We start from the raw sequence: 19,945 nt of genomic DNA, 5'->3' as shown, positions 1-19,945 counted from the left end.
AAAGACCTGACTCTCTGGTGGCGGAGTGTGTCACTGTGGACAGGCTGGTTGAACTGCCTGACTGGGGAAGATGCTCTAGTAGGCAGGTGCAGAAGTCTCTGAAATTACGGTAACACATTCTCTCCCTCCCTCTCTCCCCATCCTTCTTCCTTCTCTCTCCCTCCTTCCTTCTCTTCCTTTCTCTCTCTCCCTCCTTTTTTAGAGATCATGCATGATGTGATCAAGAAGGTGAAGAAGAAGGGCGAGTGGAAGGTAGGTAGCGAGCAGCTCGCAACCATAATGGTGAGTTCATGTGTGAGGAAAGCAGGGGCTGGATGAAGCATGCGCTGTGCAAGTGTAAGGACCAAGGTCACGTCCGTCCCCACAACCATTCAGGATTGCCATGCAGGATGTAACCTGCTTGTGACCCCAGCACTCGGGAGGTTGAGGCTGGCTGGCTGGCAAGCAGCTAAGTGCACTAGCAGAATCAGTGCGTTCTGGGATCATCGAGAGGCCTCGGCCCAGTAAACAAAGTGAGGCCTATTGAAGAGGACATGTGACATTCACGTGTATAGTCCCTCACACACATGAACACATACATGCAGACATTCTCCCTGACCTACACACAGGGAAGAAACAAAGAGGGTAGAGCTGGGGTTGGCAGGGAGGTGGTAGAAATGGGTGCTTTTCCCAGGCCCGAGGATGGCTTTGTGCATGACCTTCTAAAGCACATGGAGCTGGTGAGATGGCTGAGCAGTCAAAAGTCCTCCGAGGCCTCCGGCGTCACGCTGGCCAGGAGCTAGTGGGACCCTTGGAACTCCCTCGTAAGCTGCTGAAGGGACTGCCCTGTCCATTTGGAGCTTCAGATTTCCCTGGAGTCAAGAGCCCACACATGCCCAGGTTCACTGGGCACAGGAGCTAACTGGCAAAGGAGGCTGTGAAGCCCAGTTGTGGCCCTGTGGGGTTCTGTTTCAGTTCTCACAGCTTCGAGAAGGGAGGCCATCTGGTGGGCTCACTGGCATGTCTCTGTCACCCTCTCCTTTAGGCAGGACTTTGTAGACACAAGGATTCCCAGCTGCCTCCGCAGATGAAGCCCAGGGGCTGCCGTACAGCAGCAGAGCCTTTCTGACTGGGGCGTCTGTGGTGATGGCTCCCACAGTCAGGGCCTCTCTGTGCTTTATTATATCATGAGGGAAAAGAAAAGGCCTTTTTACACTGTTGGCTTTTTCTCTCCCCTGTGTGTGGGGTGAGAGGACGTAGGGAAGATGAGGCAAACTCTGCAGGGTATAACATTCGTGTGCACCGAGTCTGGGCAGAGATATGTGCGGGTGAATGTAGATGCCCTGATGGTGGCTGTGCTGAGCCCCATGAACCGCCCTGTGTGGACACTAGCCAGTCTCATGAGAACAAGTTATGACCTGGAAATGCCTACCCACAGAGTGCTGGTGCTATACATGATTCTCTCTCTCTCTCTCTGTCTCTGTCTCTCTCAAATTATTTTTAATTTGTGTTCATTGGTGTTTTCCTTGCCATGTATGTCTGTGTGAGGGTGTCAGAACCTCTTACTGAAACTGGGGTTACAGTCAGCTGTGAGCGGCCCTGTGGATGCTGAAAATTGAACCAGGGTCCTCCGGAAGAGCAGCCAGTGCTCTTAACTGCTGAGCCATCTCTCCAGCCTCCTATTCCTTCCTCTTTATTTCATTTTGTATAAATGCTTAGTGTTTTTACAGTTTATGAAGTCAAGTCCGTGGGAGCAAACACTATTGTCTAGAGGGTGAAGTAGGAGGTAAAAGTCAGCGTGTACCTGAGCCTAGCTGTGGGCCACAGGGAAGAGCTTCTCCCACATCTACCCAGCATGCTCTGGGAAGCCGGTAAGAGAAGGAGGGCAGGGACAGCAGCCCTGAGCGTCCTCCTCCTTCCTCCAGGTGCTGGTGGTGGACCAATTAAGCATGAGGATGCTGTCCTCCTGCTGCAAGATGACGGACATCATGACGGAGGGGATCACAAGTGAGCACGCTCTCTCCACCTTCCCCTGCAGCACGCTCTTCCCTCCCTAGTCATTACCGGCCTGTGAATTTACAGGCTTCCTGTAACGCCTGTGGTAAGACTACAGCCCACTGGAGCCCACCCAGAATGCAGTGCTGGGTGCGCCAGAAGTGCATGATAAAGGAATGCCAAATAGAAGGGCTAGGTGGAGAAAGAAGACTGGGGCTGGCGGGATGGCTCAGTGGTTAAGCGTGTGTGCTCCCCTTGCAAAGGATACAGGTTCAGTTCCCAGCACCCACGTTAGGTGGTTCACTGAGGAATCTGGTGCCCTCTGCTGGCCTTCGTGGGCACAAACCCACAGAGAGACTTATCTATATAATTTAAAAACAAGCATTTCTAAAAGCAGGATGGCACTCTACCCAGTCGAGGGGGAAACCAAACTGCTTAAGGAGAAGGTCCCACCCTCATACCGATGAGGGACTTGAGTGCTCCGGATTAGGGTTGGTAAGCTCAGTGAAGCACAGAAAACTGCTATTCCTGGTGTGATGTCATGCCACTGCACACAGCTGCTCCAAAAATCACTTGGCAATATTTGCTAGAGTTTAAGGTCTGTGTGTCTGCCACCCAGCAGGCTCAGGTCAGAAGTGTATCCTGAGCTAACTCAGGTACTTGTTCAGCAGACATGAAGTGGAGTGTCCACAGACTATTGCTCACAAGAGGCCATCAAGGAAACAGTCAAAGCAGCCATCAAGTGTAGAAAGGCTGGGTCTGGTGATGCAGCTTGGTGGGCAAGGACATTTGCTGCCAAGTCTGATAACCCACATGTGACCCTATCCCAGCTGGGTGGAAGGAGAGAACCAACTTCATAGGGTTTCCTCCGACCCCCATGTGCACACATGTACACACATACACAATAACTCAGTCCATAATTAGAAAAAAGAGGTGATGGTTAGCTGGATATGGTGGCACATGGCTACAATCTCAACACTCAGCAGTCAAGAGGATTACCATAAATTCAAGAATGGCCTGGGCTATGTAGTGACATGCTGTGTTAAAAAAAAAAAAAAAGACCAATGGAAGTAATGGAAACAGGCAACCTCTTCCTGCTCACAGTCACACCACTGAGTCTAATAAACACAAGAGACAGAAAGAAAATGGCTAAGGAGATGGTTCAATCAGTAAGGTGCTGGCCATGTAATTATGTGGGCTAGCCTTATGTTGGCTCACACCTATAATCCCAGCACTCCAGAGGCAGAGGCAGGAAGATCTCTGAATTCAAGGCCACCCTGGTCTACATTACCTGGTCTGTGCGCATATAGAAAGTATGTAAACCAAAGGCCCTGGCTTGGCTTCATCCTGGAGCCGTTAGAAGAAGTGCACTCACACGGGCCTCATTAGGAACGCACAGGAAAGTATCTGCTCCACAGCTCTGTACAGAGCTGCCATTGGACCCTGGGCCACGTGTACTCGGCAAGTACTCTATACCACGAGCTGTACCTCCAGCTCAGGAGAGTCGGTGACAGATGAAGCCGTCATGGAGTTTGAAAGGAATTCTAGGGGATCATTAAGATGAGAAACTGAAGGGACAAAGGGTCTGCCCTTGACAGTGCAGCCTTTCCTCTCAGAATAGCGCAAAGGATGCCGGTGGAGTTAGGAGGGCCTGCTACAGTGAGATTTCAGTTTCCAGTACCTCAGGTGAGTGAAGCAGTGGGCTTCACTTCCAGGGAACATGGTGCTTAAAGAAGGGGCCAGGGCTCCGTGGGTTTGTGTGTGCTAGCCCGAGGGCCTGGCCGCAAAGCTCCTGGTTTCTCAATCGCTGTGCGCCATGTCTTTGTCCAGTTGTGGAGGATATCAACAAGCGCCGAGAGCCGCTCCCCAGCCTGGAGGCCGTGTACCTCATCACCCCGTCTGAGAAGGTAAATCTGTGTCCTGCTCAGGCGGGCGCTGGGCTTAGGCTCTGGGGCTCAGAGCGCCTGACATTTCTAGGTTAAGCATGCATCTAGCATGCTGTTCTCTTTAAGCATGTTGTCATTGTCAGAAGCAGCCAGCGGGAGGGTGGGGGTGGGGACACTTGTGCAGTGAGAAGACAGTAGCAGTGCAGAGTGGACAGCCAGAGCTAGCACCCAGTCCCTGTCAACAGTCCAGTTCCCTCAGCTCTCCAGGTAGATAGATCCACCTCCGGGCTTTAGTGGTTTACGGTTCATGGGGTATTTCTTCGGTATCCAGCTTGTACTCAAAATTTTCCACCTTGGTTCAGATCAGACTTGTACAGGGACCATTTCCCTCCTTTTGGCTGATAGTTTTTGCCAGATGTATGGCTTGTTTGTATTGTCGTTTTTTTACTTTTGTCATCTTTACCCAAGTTAATCTGGGGAAAGGAACATTAGTTGAGGAAACGCCTCCACCAGATGATCTGTAGGCAAGTCTGTAGGGCACTTTCTTGGTAACTTCTTGGTAACTGACACGAGAGGCCCAGCCCAGTGTGGGCAGTGCCATTCCTAGGCTCAAGTCATCCTGGGTAATATGTATCTTCAAAGGTCAGCTGAGCAAGAGAGTAAGGCAGTCAGTAAACCGTGCTCCTCCATGGCCTCTGCCTCAGCTCCTGCTTCCAGCTCCTATCCTGACGGCCCTCAGCAATAGACCATAATATAGAATTGTGAGCTGAAGTGGGCCCTTCCCTCTCCATGTTGCTTTTGGTCACTATGTTTTAGCACAGCAATAGAAACCCTAAGGGTGTATATGTGTGTGTGTGTGTGTGTGTGTGTATATATATATATATATATGTATAATTTTTTCAATCCCCTGGTTTTCACATATTGCTTTTACTTTCAAAATCTTTAGGTAAGGTTTTGGCTAAGTGCCATGAAATACAGATTTCATCTGTATGAATCTTCTTGAAGGTTCTGAACAGTTTTGTGAGTCCAGGTTTTAGAGTGAACCACATTCTGGAGTAATCTTACCTTTAAGTGCTAGAGCTGGTCATGACTAAACACAGGGCTAGAGACACATCAGAAACTGTTGCTGTAGGGCAGGGAGCCTGAAGCCAGTAGGTTCAGTCAGATTTAGGTTGCACTGGCTTCTATTGAATTTAATGCCCTCCTTTCCCCCTGTTTACAGTCTGTCCACTCTCTCATCAGTGATTTTAAGGACCCGCCAACTGCTAAATATCGGGCCGCACATGTGTTCTTCACAGACTGTGAGTACCCCATGAGCTGTTCCCGCTGGCCCAGGTTGGCATTTCCTCACAGCTTCATTGAGCTCGAGCCAGGGCAGCAGAAGAAATGGTGATGCTGTAGTTATTCGATCTTCTCTCTTCAGCAGATGAGCACATACATACATATATATGCACAAGTGTACACACATACATGTATATACACACACATGTACAAGTGTGGACACATACATGCACAGGTACATACACATACATGTAAGTGTGCTGTACACACATGTGAGTGAATACACACACATGCACAAGTGTGTATATATTTGTACAGGTGTACAATATACATGTGAGTATACACATACTATATACACAAGTGTATATACACATATGCACAAGAGTATACACATACATGTGAGTGTATACTCACATGCATAAGTATATATACACACTCATGCACAAGTGTACACACATACATGTGAGTATACACTCACACATGCATAAGTATACACACTCATGCACAAGTGTACACATATATACATAAATGTATACACACACATGCACAAATGTATAACACTATCAGAAGGAGCAGTAGTAGTTGTTTTTCTGATGAAAGATAGCCCACCAGGCTCTTCCTCTGGGAGCAGAGGGCTTCCTGCTGGGCAGAATTTCCCTGTGCTCCATTATACAGACATTCTCTGTAGCCTGCGGACTGTTTCTGTCTTCGGACTGTAACAGTTCCAATGGGCTGGGCCAGAGTTGCCTTTCTGATTTTGTGCTGGGTTGTGTGTGTGGATAAGCTGTTCAGAGTGGTAGCTTTGCCACTCTCCCCGAAAGGGTAACCCCACAGCCACCGCAGAAAAGGAATGTAACCCTGCAGGTGAAAACTGACACAGGAATGGTACCCGCCGCCCCCTCCCCCATGCTGTTCTAGTCCGAGGCTTCCTCCTTGTCATCGCACATCAGATGTGTGTTGCTTTCCTCGTCACCCTTTCCTAATGGCTTCCGCTGCTGGCTCTGCTCTCCCTGGAAGCAGCACCTAGTTTTTATATACATAGCTTGTGTATCAAAGTCAGCTGCCATTTGCTGTGGTGAGGGCCTTGCAGGTACTTTTCCATCTCTGGAACTCATGGTACTGGATATCTGAGGACAGGATGAAGGTATTACTAGGTGTCTCTTTAGAATCTGAGTGAAAAGAGGTGCAGTGACATCATGTCTGTTGACTGAGCTGGCAGATGGATGGATGGACAGACGGACGGACGAGGACGGGCATACGGAAACCCCACTGTCTTTTCTCTTCTTGCAGCATGTCCAGATGCCCTGTTTAACGAGCTGGTAAAATCCCGAGCAGCCAAAGTCATCAAGACACTGACGGAAATCAACATTGCGTTCCTCCCCTATGAGTCCCAGGTGCGGTCCCAGGTTTCTGGGAGGATGTTTATTTAAGGGACACGGGCTGCCGTGGTGTCTGCCCGATGTCGTCATCCCTTCACCGCCCTTATTGACTGCAATGGTCTCCGTGCTGCCCGGGCTCCGCTGATCACTGCCCACTCCTCTTTACTGACTCCTTGAATAACCCAAAGTAGCTATTCGTAAAGGAGGGAGGAGGAGGAAGGGCAGGCTCTAGGGCCCATCTGCTCATAGGAGGCTGTCTTTATTGGCAGTCACCCCAGCTTGTCACGTGCTGTGAGAGCAGATGGTCACCTCCATCATAAGCTGGTAGCACTTGGTCCACCCTTACCGGGAGATTCCAACAGCAGTCTTCCTTGTGGAAAAAAAATAAATCTTTTATCTCCACAAAGGAAAAGCTGATTCAGAGAATATATGAAATTTATTTGAGTAGTTTATGGCTTGTCCTAATGTTTTCTCTTGGCAATAGGAATCAAAAATCATAGGATTTGTATTTGTTCTGTGGTCTTGGAAGATGTGCACTGGATCTTTGTAGGCCAGCTCCTAACACTGTGGGGTAGCCTATTGTTAGATGGGGGTAGATAGGGCTCAGGTGTGGGGTGCTTGCCTAGAAGGTGCAAAGCCTACTATTGGATTTTTATAAACTGAGTGTGGTGGCAAGTCTGTATTCTTAGCACTTGGAAGGTGCATGGAGGCAGGAGGATCAGGAGTTCAAGGTTATCCTCAGTTATAACAAGTTAGAGGTGAGGCTGGGCTATATGAGACCCTGTCAAGAAAGGAAGGAAGGAAGGAAGGAAGGAAGGAAGGAGGGAGGGAAGGAGGGAGGGAGGGAGGGAGGGAGGGAAGGAAGGAAGGAAGGAAGGAAGGAAGGAAGGAAGGAAGGAAGGAGGGAAGGAAGGAAAAAGAAAAGAAAAGAAGAGAAAAGAGAAATGGGGTGGGAAGGAGAGAAAATAAAAGAGAAAAAAGCCAGGCAGTGGTGGCTCATGCCTTTAATCCCAGCACTTGGGAGGCAGAGGCAGGCAGATTTCTGAGTTCGAGGCCAGCCTGGTCTACAGAGTGAGTTCCAGGACAGCCAGGGCTACACAGAGAAACCCTGTCTCGAAAAAAATAAAAAATAAATAAATTTAAAAAAAAGAGAGAAAGAAAAGGGAAAAAGAGAAGGGGACAGATGCAGCATGATCTGAGCTGGGCTCAGTGCTCTTTTGTTTGTCCTGAAGCTTGTCTTCTCTTGGAGAGCTATATATATTTATTTGCTTCTCTATAAAACCCATCAGCACCGAATTTAACAAAATCCAGGTTTAATCCACATACTAGCATATTATTTTTCAGAAAGCATGAGAAAGTAGGAAGTTTAAAAATCAGTTTTTACCAAGCACACCTTTAATCCTAGCACCTGGGAGGCAGAGGCAGGCAGATCTCTGTGAGTTTGAGGTTAGCCTGTCTTCTATAGAGTGAGTTCCAGGCCAGCCAGGGATGCATAGAGAGAACCTGTCTCAAAAATAATCACATTTTAAGGTGAACATATTCTCAGCCCTATAATTCCAGCACTTAGGATTCTGAGATTAGAGAAGTACCTTAAATCTAATACAATCCTGAGCTAAGCAGTGAGTTTCAGGTCAGCCTGAACTACAGAGTAAGGCCTAGTCTTCATCATCATCACCACCACTATTTTCACAAGGCGGTCCAGGTAGTTTAACAAGTGAGAACTGGAGAAAATCCTACCAGTTGGTTCGCTCCATCTTAAAGAGAGAGTCTAACTTGCACAGCCCTTTACAGAAAGGGTGGGAGGAGCAGGAGCAGGGAGAGTACTTAGAGCAGTTTGCTGAAGACAGGATATCATTAAACCTATAAAAAGCTCCCTTATTTGCCCACAGTTGTGGCACAATCTCCAGATCGTGCTTTGTTTATTAAAAGCAAACTCAAACTGGCCTATGAACCCTCACACTGACTCCAGCACTGCTCACTGTACACCCTAGGCGCACACACCCTGAGATCGTGACTTTACCCTCCCTGTCTCATGTCTTCTGCTGGCAACAAACACCTCCCCTCCTTAGACCCGTCTCAGACCTCTCTCCCCCATGGGCCCAGGCACACACACACACACTCACGCACGCACGCACGCACGCATCCACGCATCCACGCACGCACGCACACAGCCACTGGGGCGTTCTTTGCTGGCTTTACTCTGTCCTCAGCTGTTTACAGTTTTCAACCCCATACAGTTTATTTCAGTGTCTTTAATGTCTGCCTTCCCCTGTTATGTGACAGACTCCTTGGGAGTGGGGATATCTGGTCACTAACAGTTGAAGTGCCTGGCACTGGAATAAGCAAAAGCACGAGCAGACCCCCAGGGTGACAGATGGAGGGACGGACAGCTAGATGGACGGATGTTCCAGTTGCTCACTGACCTGTGTGGTTTGTCGCCCCTAGGTGTACTCCCTTGATTCTGCTGACTCTTTCCAAAGCTTCTACAGCCCTCACAAGGCTCAGATGAAGAATCCTATACTGGAACGCCTGGCAGAGCAGCTCGCAACCCTGTGTGCCACCCTGAAGGAGTACCCAGCTGTGCGGTATCGGGGGTAAGGCAGCATGCTAGTCTGCTCTGGCATCTTTTGTGTCCCACAAATACCTGAGGTCAATCCCTAGAATCCATGAAAAGATGGAAGGAGAGAACCAGGCCCACAAAGTTGTCCTTGAATTCATATACATGTGCATGCTCATAAGCCCTAATACACAGATCACAAAACAAGTCATAAATAAATCTATTAGTACAATGATTTTATCTGTTAGCAATTTAGAAAAGAACATAATACATATTTGGTTATTGAATAATTAAAATATAAACCTCCTTGCCACTGCAACGCATATTTCCTAATTTTTAATCTCTTTGAAATGTTTTCAAACCAACCTCTCTTAGCAAAGATTTTGAAAGTAAAATACAAAGTCAGGCTTGGTGGGGCACATCTGCAATTATAGCCCTTGGGAAACTGAGGCAAACAGATCAGGAGTTCCAGGTTGGCCTCAGCTAAAAGAGAGGAACAGGGTGGGGGTGGGGATGGCGGGTAGATAGTTTTCTTTAGGGCAATCTTTGGATTTTTTCCTACAATTTATTTTTATGTTTATTGGTGTTTTGCCTGTCCCTATATCTGTGAAATTGTGCCAGATCTCCTGAAACTAGAGTTACAGATGGTTGTGAGCTGCATGTGGGTGCTGGGAATTGAACCCAGGTTCTTCAGGAGAGGAACCAGTGCTCTTAACTTCTGAGCCATCTCTTCAGCCTCTTTATATATTTTGAGACAGGGTTTCTCTGTGTATCCCTGGCTATCCTGAAACTTGCTCTGTAGCCCAGGCTGGCCTCAAACTCAGAAATCTGCCTACCTCTGCTTCCCAAATGCTGTGATTAAAGATGTGTACCAAAATTTCCAACACTAAATCTTTTTTTTTTTTTTTTTTAAGATTCAAAGACTAGGGGAGAGAGAGATGGCTCAGCAGTGAGAATCTAGTTGTTCTCCAGAACATCTGGGTTCAATTGCCACCACCTACATGCAGGCTCACAACTGTCTGTAACTCCAGATCCAAGCAGTTCACCCTGGTGAACTCAAATTGACACCCACACACAGACATACATGCAAGCAAAATGCCGTACATAAGAATAAACAAGTAGCGGTGATGGCGCACGCCTGTAATCCCAGCACTTGGGAGGCAGAATCAGGCGGATTTCTGAGTTCAAGGCCAGCCTGGTCTACAGAGTGAGTTCCAGGACAGCCAGGGCTACACAGAGAAACCCTCTCTTGGAAAAAAAAATAAGTATTTAAGAAAAATTAAAGTTAAAAAGATTTAGTTTTATTATCTTTAATATTATAAGATAAAATACATACTATAAATTATTACAAGATATAATAAAGATAATAAGTTGGGTTTTTGCTGTTGGTGGTGGTGGTTTTTTTTTTTTTTTTTTTGGTTATTTTTGAGACAAAATTTTTTTGTTGTTGTTTTGTTGTTGTTTCTCTGTGTAGCCCTGGCTGTCCTGGAACTCACTCTGTAGACCAGGTGGGCCTTGAACTCAGAAATCCACCTGATTCTGCCTCCCAAGTGCTGGGATTAAAGGTGTGCACCACCACTGCCTGGCTGAGAAAGATTGTTTGTAAGCTGGGCCCTGAGCAGAGATGTTCATTTTTCTCTTTAAACTACATACGTAGCACAGGGGTTTGTTTGTTCGTATACTTTTGAGACAGTGTCTTACTGTGTGAGGCCAAGGTGGCCTTACACTTGTGGTAGCTCTCCTTCCTGAGCCTCCAAGTGTGACCGTGCCTCAGACACGTGGGTGCATGCTTACTGTAAAATCCTAATACAGACAGCCAGTGCTCCACCGACCCCCCCCCCCCATCCGCCCTGGGTTCTGCCTGGAGGCTTGCACTTGGCACGTTGTCTGGATGCACAGGTGCCTCACCCTCTGCCTTTCTCCCGTGGCAGGGAGTACAAGGACAACGCCTTGCTGGCTCAGCTGGTCCAGGACAAGCTGGATGCTTACAAAGCTGACGACCCAACGATGGGGGAGGTAAGCCTGGCAGGAACCACGAGATTCTCGTGGTGAGTAAACAGTATTCCCGAGGCAGACCTTGGGCCAGCATGGCCCTGCAGCTCACTGAGCATATGTGAGAGCCGCTTTGCCTGTCTCTATGGAGTGCCCAGTGCCCCTGGGCAGGCTGACGCAGAAGTGTTCAGCATGGCTAGGCCGGCCAGTTTGTTCCTGCTTGCCAGCGCTCCCAGCGTCAGCCCCGAATGTCCAGGGAACTCCCTAGAAGAAAAAAATAGCAAAGGTAGCAAGTTGGCAGTGGTAGGGTCCTTGCACCTCAGTCTGGTGCTTGCGTGTGGTTCATTTGTGCACAGTTCTGTGCACTTTTAATACATATATAGGTTTCTGTAACCAGCACTGCCGTGGAGATACAGAGCTGGAGGACAGGCCCAGCTCAGCGGCAGAGTGAATGTTTGCCCAGCACATGTGAGGCCCTCGCTTACAGCGCTGTGTGTGTCTACACAGATCCCTAGTTCCATCAGCGCTGTGAGCCTGTAGTTGGATCCCTTTATGCTGAGCACTCCAGATGTGTGGTGACCTGACCACCGGATGTGTGATGAGCTGGCGCTCTGTGGCAAAGCTCCTGTGGCCCGCTGAGGGCGGTGTCAGAAGGCCCTTAGTAAACTGGTTCCTCACCTGGTGCTCCTGTGAGGCAGCAGCACAGCGAGCGCCCTTTGCTGTGTGGTGTGGGCTTGCTCCCCAGAATGCTCTTCCTGTGCCTGTAACACAGAGGTTGCTGCTTGATTGGACGGCTTTTGAAGCCTCTCCCTATTTCTTGCCAGGGTCCAGACAAGGCACGGTCCCAGCTCCTGATCCTGGATCGTGGCTTTGACCCCAGCTCCCCTGTGCTTCATGAACTGACATTTCAGGCTATGAGTTACGACCTGCTGCCTATCGAAAATGACGTTTACAAGTAAGGATTAAGTGACAGGGCTCACGGGGACTAGCTCTGCAGACAACTGGAGTTCTCTAATTAAGAAAAAGGATGTTTCTGTGGTTTTTAATTTTTTTCTCTTTTTGTATGTATATATAATATGCAGACATGTCATGTGTGAAATGTGTGTGTATGTGTGTGTGCACATGTGTGCACATACACTCAAGTGTAGGCTCATAATTGATGGTGGTTGTCATTCTTTTAATCACGTTCTGCCTTATTGAAACAAAGTCCTTAACTAAACCCAGAGTTTGCCAGTTTTGGTTAGTTTATCTCTCCAGTTTACCCCATGCGCCTCCTTGTCTCTGCCTCCCCAGTTTTGGATTACAGATGGCTGCCATCCCTGCCCCACATTTATGTGGGCTCTGGGAATCTGAAGTCTTGTCTTCATCAAACTTCTGTGGCAAGTGCTTCATCCACTGAGCCATTTCTCCAGCCCCACAAAAGAATGTTTTTCATATTAGTAAAAGTATGAGCACTGACACCATGTTTTAGATCAGCCCACGAGGTCTTCTGTGGGTTTCCTGGTCCATGTGTCATTCCGACATGCCTACTGACAGGACAGAGCTTGTCTGTCTTTCTTTCATAACTCACATCACTTCAGTTTATAGCGTCTTAGATGTGTTGACAGGTTGGTTACTGTAGACTCACATAGAACTGCCACAGGGCCTGGGCTCCCTCTCCCACCCTCAGCCCCATGCTCTGAGGGATAAAGCACAGCTCCCACGTTGCTGACTTTGAGCAGACTGCTTTCTCCTTGCACAGGGAATTGGTCATTTTGTGCTGTCCCTGATGACCTGGCCAGCCTGACAGGTGGCTGCTGTTATGAGCCACGTCTGGGATCACCTGGCAACAGGTGTTATCCTTAGAAACCAAAGGAGACACCTGGGTGGAAGTGCACACCTGGAATTCCCAGTTTTCAAGGGTGGAGGCAGGAGGATCAAGAGTTCAAGACCTGCCTTAGCTATTTAGGAGTTCTAGCCTGAGATATGTGAAATCCTGTGGGGGCAAAGGTCATGCCACGAGGATTCGGGGCCTACTTAAGTCCTGTCTCCTGTAGGTATGAGACCAGCGGCATTGGAGAGGCGCGGGTGAAGGAGGTGCTTCTGGATGAGGATGATGACCTGTGGATTGCGCTTCGACACAAGCACATCGCAGAGGTGTCCCAGTAAGAACTCAGCCGACCCCTCCCCAGGGCGGGTTCTTGGCCTTGGGCCAAGAGTGAACACGCACACTCAGCAGCCCGGGGAGTGGGCTCATCCCCTTGGCAAAGCTGCCCACATGCTAGCCAAGATGGATGGTCCTCCTGTTCCTTGAATGTCTGCTTCTCCAATTTCACCAACTTAAAAAAGTCCACCCCTCACCTTTAATCAATCACAGCACTCAGGAAGCAGAGGCAGGAGGGGCTCAGAGTTGCAGGCCAGCCTGGTCTACAGAAAGAGTTCCAGGACAGCCAGTGCTGCACAGAGAAACCCTGTCACAAATGAATGAATGAATGAATGAGTGAGTGAGTGAGTGAATAAGAAGAAGAGAAAGGAAGGAAGGAAGAAAAAGAGAGAGGGAGGAAGGCAGGCAGGCAGAAGATCCATGGGATGGATTAGCTTAGAGGTAAGGCCCTATCTATCCTGGCTTGACAAGGTCCTAGATTCAACCACCAGCTACACAAAAATAGTACTTTAGTAGGGGTGGGTTTGTTCTCTTGTTGTTTGTTTGTTTGCCTGTTTGTTTGTTTGTTTTTGAGGCAGGGTTTCTCTGTGTAGCCCTAGCTGCCCTGGAACTCATTCTGTATATCAGGCTGGCCTCAAACTCACAGATCCCCTTACCTCTGTTGGAATTAAAGGCGTGTGCCACTACAGCTGATAGTGGAGTGCAAATACTGACCCATATTCCCTGCTGTTAAATCTATTTATCACTTAGTTATATACTACATATATTTGTATTTGTCAAACACAAAATATGAGTATTTCAGTGTGTGTGCATTTGGAAAGGAATAAAGAAACTAAACACAGTGGGAAGTCCCTTGCCCACCAGTCATCTGACACACACTGTCCTGGAACCCAGTGGTTTAGAATGTGTCAGAACTGCATGTGTCCTTTACTTTAAATGCATACCTCAGTGGGAAGAGAATCACCCCTTAGTCCGAGGAAGGCTCCACGTGACTTCAGGGGCCTCTGCAGAGAGCCCTGGGCGCTGTGATGAGCATGGCTGCCTCCCCCCATTTTGCAGGGAAGTCACCCGGTCTCTGAAGGACTTTTCCTCTAGCAAGAGGATGAATACTGGAGAGAAGGTAAGCCTGCCGTGTCTACAAGTCCTGGGGTCAGTGAGGGATGCCAGTGCCCAGGCGTCCTCGGGGTCAGCCTCTCTTGTCTGTGTCCACCAGGGAGTGGGCGGGCCATATTTCCCCTTCACTAAGCTGTCTGGCTTTGGTTTTGCCTTTAAGATTGCTCTCTGGGGCACAGGCGGGTGGCTCAGTGACCGAACGCTTGCTGAGCACACACAGACCTCGGGTTTGGCAGATTCTCTCTGGAACCCCTTGACTCAGTGTTTGTAAAGAGCTGTTTTCTCATCTCTAGAGGGTTAAGATTTTCCATTTAGGAGCATAACTGATCTTAAGAATCATAGAATTTTTTAGCTTGGAATTCATAACCTGACCTCCTGAGATCTCCCCTGGCCACCTTCACTCTGTTAGAAATGTCCTGCGCAGCCAGGCGCACTGATGCTTACCTTTGATCTCAATCAGGATGGTGGTCCAGCCAGTAATGGTCCCAGAACTCACATGTCAGGAGGAAAATTACTCCTGTAGTCTGTCCCCTGAGACTTCTATAAGTGTGCTATGGCATTCATGCATGCTTATTTACATACACATATAATTAATTAAAATATAATTTAAAGAGCTGGAGAGATGGCTCAGAGATTAAGGGCAATTACTGTTCTTGCAGAGGACCCAAGTTCTGTTCCCAGAACCCACATCAGCCCGTGACTCCAGCTCCAGGGACTCTGATTCCTTCTTCTGCCCTCCACAGATACCTGCATTCAGTTGTGCACAATGCACGCACAGACGTACAACTGAATACATTTTTTACGTCCATGAATGGGTGTAAAGTCTAATATAGCCGCTGTCCCACCATGTGTGTCAAGCCCCACCAGGCCGCATTAGGGCTAGTGACACCGTGCTTCCTTCCTTGTAGACCACCATGCGGGACCTGTCCCAGATGCTGAAGAAAATGCCCCAGTACCAGAAGGAGCTCAGCAAGGTATGGAGACTGCAGCCCAGACTGCCAGACTCAGAAGTGCTGCTGTCCCAGGCACTTCATGAAAATCTGCAGATCCTGGGGTCAGTGCTTATTAGGAAAAGAATCAAGGGAGACTGTTTTTTTTCTCTCTTCTCTTTTCTTTTCTTTTTTCTCCCTTGCTGTTGACTGAAGGCCCCAGTTCCTCACTACCCAGGCCTTAGCTGGTGCTGGCTGTCCTCACACAACCGCTGGCCTCCCTCAGAGGCGCTGATCTGAGAGAGGACTAGGAGGCATCAGGGCTTCTGGTCCTGATCTTAAAGATGAAAGGACATTACTTCCTGTGAGGTATTTACCTCAAGCGCTGGACTCTTGCCGCTCCACACTCCTAAGGAGCTCTCCCTCCCCTCTGCAGGCCGTGGTTTACCCCACTCTCCCAGTTAACGCATCTTTTATTCCCGCTGGTACCGGAGTCCTCTGTGAGGACACTCCGGACCACGTGAGTCAGTGGCTCACCTCCTTACTGACTCTTGTGCTTCCCCTAGTATTCGACTCACCTGCACCTTGCTGAAGACTGTATGAAGCATTACCAAGGCACCGTAGACAAACTCTGCCGCGTGGAGCAGGTAGGATTGTCTTCCTTTCCTTTCTTAGGGCAGAACTTTTGCCCTACCTATTCACCTCACGGAATTTTAACCTCTGACCTTGAACATCTTACAGAATCATAGCGTCTAGAGAAGGGAGAGCCCACGACCCTGGGTTGTCTCAGCTGTGGGGCCAGTGTGGAGCCGCTTTGGCGGGTAGGCCAAGATGGTTCTGAGTGCCGTGCCACTTGGATCGTGCATGCCTGGCTCTTTCCAAAGGCTCTGCTTTTCCTGGAGTGACAGCCCTGACATGGCAGGGTTGGCTGATATTTATGTTCCGATGTGTTTTGGTCCCACTATGACCGGGCCAGCTTTGGAGCCCAGGCTGCCAGGGCGGCAGCAGGGTAGGAGTCCTCCAGCCTTGCTAACCTCAGACCCGGGAGCTCAGGCAGGATGGGACTCTGCCCTCACAGGGTACTTGGTGTCCCTGCTCCCTTTTCCCTATCGGCTACTCACTGCACTAACGTCATTGTCACCTTGTGTAGAATACCCAAGCCAGAAGTATTGCAGAGCTGCTAAGCCGTGTGGCAACTGTCTTGTTATTGCTTTCAATCCCCTTGGATTGACCTCAAGAGATCAGACTCAGTGTCTCACATAGGTGACGAGGTCTTCGAACACTGAGCCTCCGTGAGTCAGGTTCTGAGGGGAGGAAGAAGACACTGAGAGATTTCATCGTGCCAGACTTGGTGGCTCAAGCCTAGGTATTTACAGGTCAGATAGTTACCTTACCACTCATAACAGTAGCAAAATTACAGTTAGGAAGTAGCAATGAACCAATTCTATGGTTGGGGGTCACCACAACATGAGGAACCATGGCTTTGGGATGGTTGAGAGCCACTGTGCTGCTACTCAGGAAGAAGCAAGCTTAGATTAGTTAATCTAAGACTTGAAGACTGAGGCAGGAGGATCACAGGTCCCAGGCATCCTGGCAGCTTAGTGACAGTCCATCACACTCACCACCGCCACAGCCATTCTCTAGCCTTGGCCGGAAGTCTCATTTTATAGGAAACATCGACTCATGCTCAATATGAAGCCGGGACTCTGCCCTTGGCTTGCTGTAAGAGGCTCAGTGGAGGTGTACATCCTCTGTCCAGTAGTGTTGGCTGGGCCAGCAGGGGAGCAGCCCTCCCTCCGAAAGTGCCCCACTTCTCAGGCATCCTCCTCAAACTCACAGCTTCTCCCCAAGAGCTTAGCCTTCCAAAGCAGGTTCTGGCTAGGCCAGGGTTTCTCAGCCTGTGGGTCCCAACCCCTCTGGGGGTTGAACAAGTCCTTCACAGGAGTCACATCGATACTTACATCACAATTCATAACGGTAGCAAAATTACAGTTATGAAGTAGCAACAAAATAACCTTATGGTTGGGGGTCCCCACAACATCAGGAACTGTATTAAAGGGTCACAGGAAGGCTGAGAACCACTGTCCTACTCAGGAAGAAGCAAGTTCAGATTAACTATGGAAGCACAGATTTTGTTTCGTTTTGAAAGCAGTTTCAAAGCATACATGTTAAGCTGGTTGTAGGGATGCATACCTGTAATCCTAGCACTCAGGAGGCAGAAGCAAGTGGATTTCTGTGCACTTGAGTCCAGCCTGGTCTATATAATGCATTCTGGGACAGCCACGGCTATTTTGTGATACCCTATTTCTACAAACTACCAAAAAAATTGAATTAGTTGCATTTCAATGAGCTTAGAGAGTGTGCTCTAGGGCTGACAAAATGGCTCAGCAGGCTTGCAGCCAAGCCTGACACCCTGAGTTCAGACCCTGGACAGATGTGAATAAGGAGAGAACCAACTTCCACACATTGTCTTCTGACTTCCAATGTGTATCATGCATACGCATTAACACAATAAATAAATGTATGTGTGTGTTTTCTCTTTTTTAAATTCACTTTATATCCCAATATCAGCCCCTCTACTCCCAGTACCCTCTCACACAGATCCTTTCCCCATTCCCCACTCCTCTTCTCCTGTAAGAAGGGGGAGCCCTCCCAGGCATCACCCCAACCCCTGTGTGTGTTTTTTAATGAGACTGGGTGTGATGGCTCACACTTTAATCCTGGCATTCAGGAGGGAGAGGCAGGAGGATCTCTGAGGTTGAAGCCAGCCTGGGCTATATATAGTGTGTCCCAGGCCAGCCAGGGCTACATGGTGAGACCCTATCTCTAAAACAAAACAAAACAAAAGCAAACTGGGGTGGGTGCTAGCTTCTCCCTGCTTAGCACACATCTGCTGGAACTGTTGAGAGGTCTGGGAGGGAGTTGTGCCTTCCTCAGACCATGTCTGAATGTAAGGTCACCATTTGGGTAAACTCTTGGCATATTGATAGAAAGAGGAGCCCAAGAATCCCTTCTAGGAGCCACAGAGAAAAGTCGCTGTGTCAGATTTAAAGTTAGCGCTCTGGCTTGCTGAGTGTAGTATGCTGCCCGTGGGGTATGTGACACCTGCCCTGGCTGCCCGTGGGGGAGTGAGTGGTGCGCACCCTGGCTGTGCTCATTTCTGTCTTCTTACCTCAGTTTCCTGTCACCTTTCTGTCCACCATCCTGTCACATTTCTGTCCTAGGCTTGGGAGTCCTTCCTTGTTTCTCCTCAGCCTGTGGAAAGCTATAGGGAGATTAAAACAGAGGTGAAGCTCAGAATAGTTAAACCTTAGTGTGCTCTTCTGCGCCAGGAAAGCCGGGGTGGAAAGAGTCCAGCCGTGCAAGGGCTTGAGATGCCCAAGACTTCATGAGTGGGAAGCAAACCCTCAGTCCCTCAGCTGGGTCGTGTATGCCACAGGTGCAGGGGCCCTGGCATCTCCTCCTGAAGGGAACAGTGCGACCAGGTACTGTGCCTGCTTTGGGAAGGGACCTCCGGGCTCTCGTGCCTGGCCATCTTGGGATTCTTTGTCAGCCCACTGCTGCAGGAGACTTGTTCACAGCCTGCCCCCGACAACACCACAAAGCCAGGCATTTGTAGGTCTTGACCTTCCTGAGAACTGTCACCTTCCCAGATTGTCACAGAAATAGGGCCAGCAGGGTGTGTTCTCCACAGGACCTGGCAATGGGCACAGATGCCGAGGGGGAGAAAATCAAGGACCCCATGAGAGCCATTGTCCCCATCCTGCTGGATGCCAACGTCAGCACTTATGACAAAATCCGGATCATCCTTCTCTACATCTTCCTGAAGAATGGTAGGAGGCAGTGGGGCAGGGGGAGAGGGGAAGGAAGCCAGGAGAGGAGAGGAGAGTGAACAGTGCTAACCAGCAGCCCTGTGAAGGGAGAGAATGGGAGGCCAAGGGGCTTCCACTGCAGGAACTGCAGTGGGAGCAGGTCAGACGCTCCACAGGCTGGGCCTGCTCAGCAGCCCAGTGCACAGGAAACGGGACACAGATGGAGCCATCGGCTCTTCCTGCCAGTTTGCTAGATGCCTCTAGGTTGCATCATTAGTAATAGAGACCTTTCAACCACTGATATTCAGCCTCTGGGAGGTAGAGCAGGGGTATCAAAAGTTCAAGGCCAACCTTAGCTACAAAGTAAGTTGTAGTTTAAGGCCAGGTTAGACTACATGAGACTCTGTCTAAAACCAACAAAAAATCCCCCAAAACAAACAACAATAAAAACAAAACAAATTGTTGTTACCCATGTCATTGTACAAAACACTGAGTAAGGAGTCTTTCTCATTGTGTGACTTTGGTACAGGGCACAAGTAGGTAGGGACTGCTGGGAAGCCAAGTGGACAGAACAGACTGGAAGGGCAGGCACCCGTGGTCAGCACAGGGTGGATCCAGTAGCATGGAAGGTTCTGACCCCACCATAGATATGGGTGAGGAGGAAAACTGAGGCTCTGCTTATGGGGTGAAGATGGCAGGGCTTAGGTGTGGTGACCAGGAGTCTTGTTTTTCAGGTATCACTGAGGAAAACCTAAACAAACTCATCCAGCACGCCCAGATCCCCCCAGAGGACAGTGAGATCATCACCAACATGGCCCACCTCGGTGTGCCCATCGTCACAGACGTGAGGGTCACAGGCAGGGAGACTGTGGGAGGGAG

General features: G+C 49.1%; 1 protein-coding gene across 2 annotated transcripts in view; it reads left to right on the top strand.

The window, feature by feature from the left end:
* Stxbp1 (syntaxin binding protein 1) overlaps positions 1–19,945 on the top strand; it is a 58,373-nt gene that overhangs the window by 24,779 nt on the left and 13,649 nt on the right. For both annotated transcript variants that reach the window (XM_052182216.1, XM_052182214.1), the window contains exons 2-15: positions 203–252; positions 1,905–1,986; positions 3,805–3,881; positions 5,083–5,161; positions 6,432–6,535; positions 8,966–9,114; positions 11,009–11,093; positions 11,894–12,024; positions 13,106–13,213; positions 14,272–14,332; positions 15,234–15,299; positions 15,821–15,901; positions 18,949–19,087; positions 19,801–19,910. In XM_052182216.1, the coding sequence (XP_052038176.1) occupies positions 203–252; positions 1,905–1,986; positions 3,805–3,881; positions 5,083–5,161; positions 6,432–6,535; positions 8,966–9,114; positions 11,009–11,093; positions 11,894–12,024; positions 13,106–13,213; positions 14,272–14,332; positions 15,234–15,299; positions 15,821–15,901; positions 18,949–19,087; positions 19,801–19,910 (1,322 nt within the window). The remainder of the gene's footprint in view (positions 1–202; positions 253–1,904; positions 1,987–3,804; positions 3,882–5,082; positions 5,162–6,431; positions 6,536–8,965; positions 9,115–11,008; positions 11,094–11,893; positions 12,025–13,105; positions 13,214–14,271; positions 14,333–15,233; positions 15,300–15,820; positions 15,902–18,948; positions 19,088–19,800; positions 19,911–19,945) is intronic.

This window comes from Apodemus sylvaticus, chromosome 5 (assembly GCF_947179515.1).
Source record: "Apodemus sylvaticus chromosome 5, mApoSyl1.1, whole genome shotgun sequence".
In the NCBI taxonomy this organism is placed as follows: Eukaryota; Metazoa; Chordata; class Mammalia; order Rodentia; family Muridae; genus Apodemus; species Apodemus sylvaticus.
The sequence above is the reverse complement of the archived record's forward strand: the minus strand, read 5'-3'. Positions and strand labels throughout refer to the sequence as shown.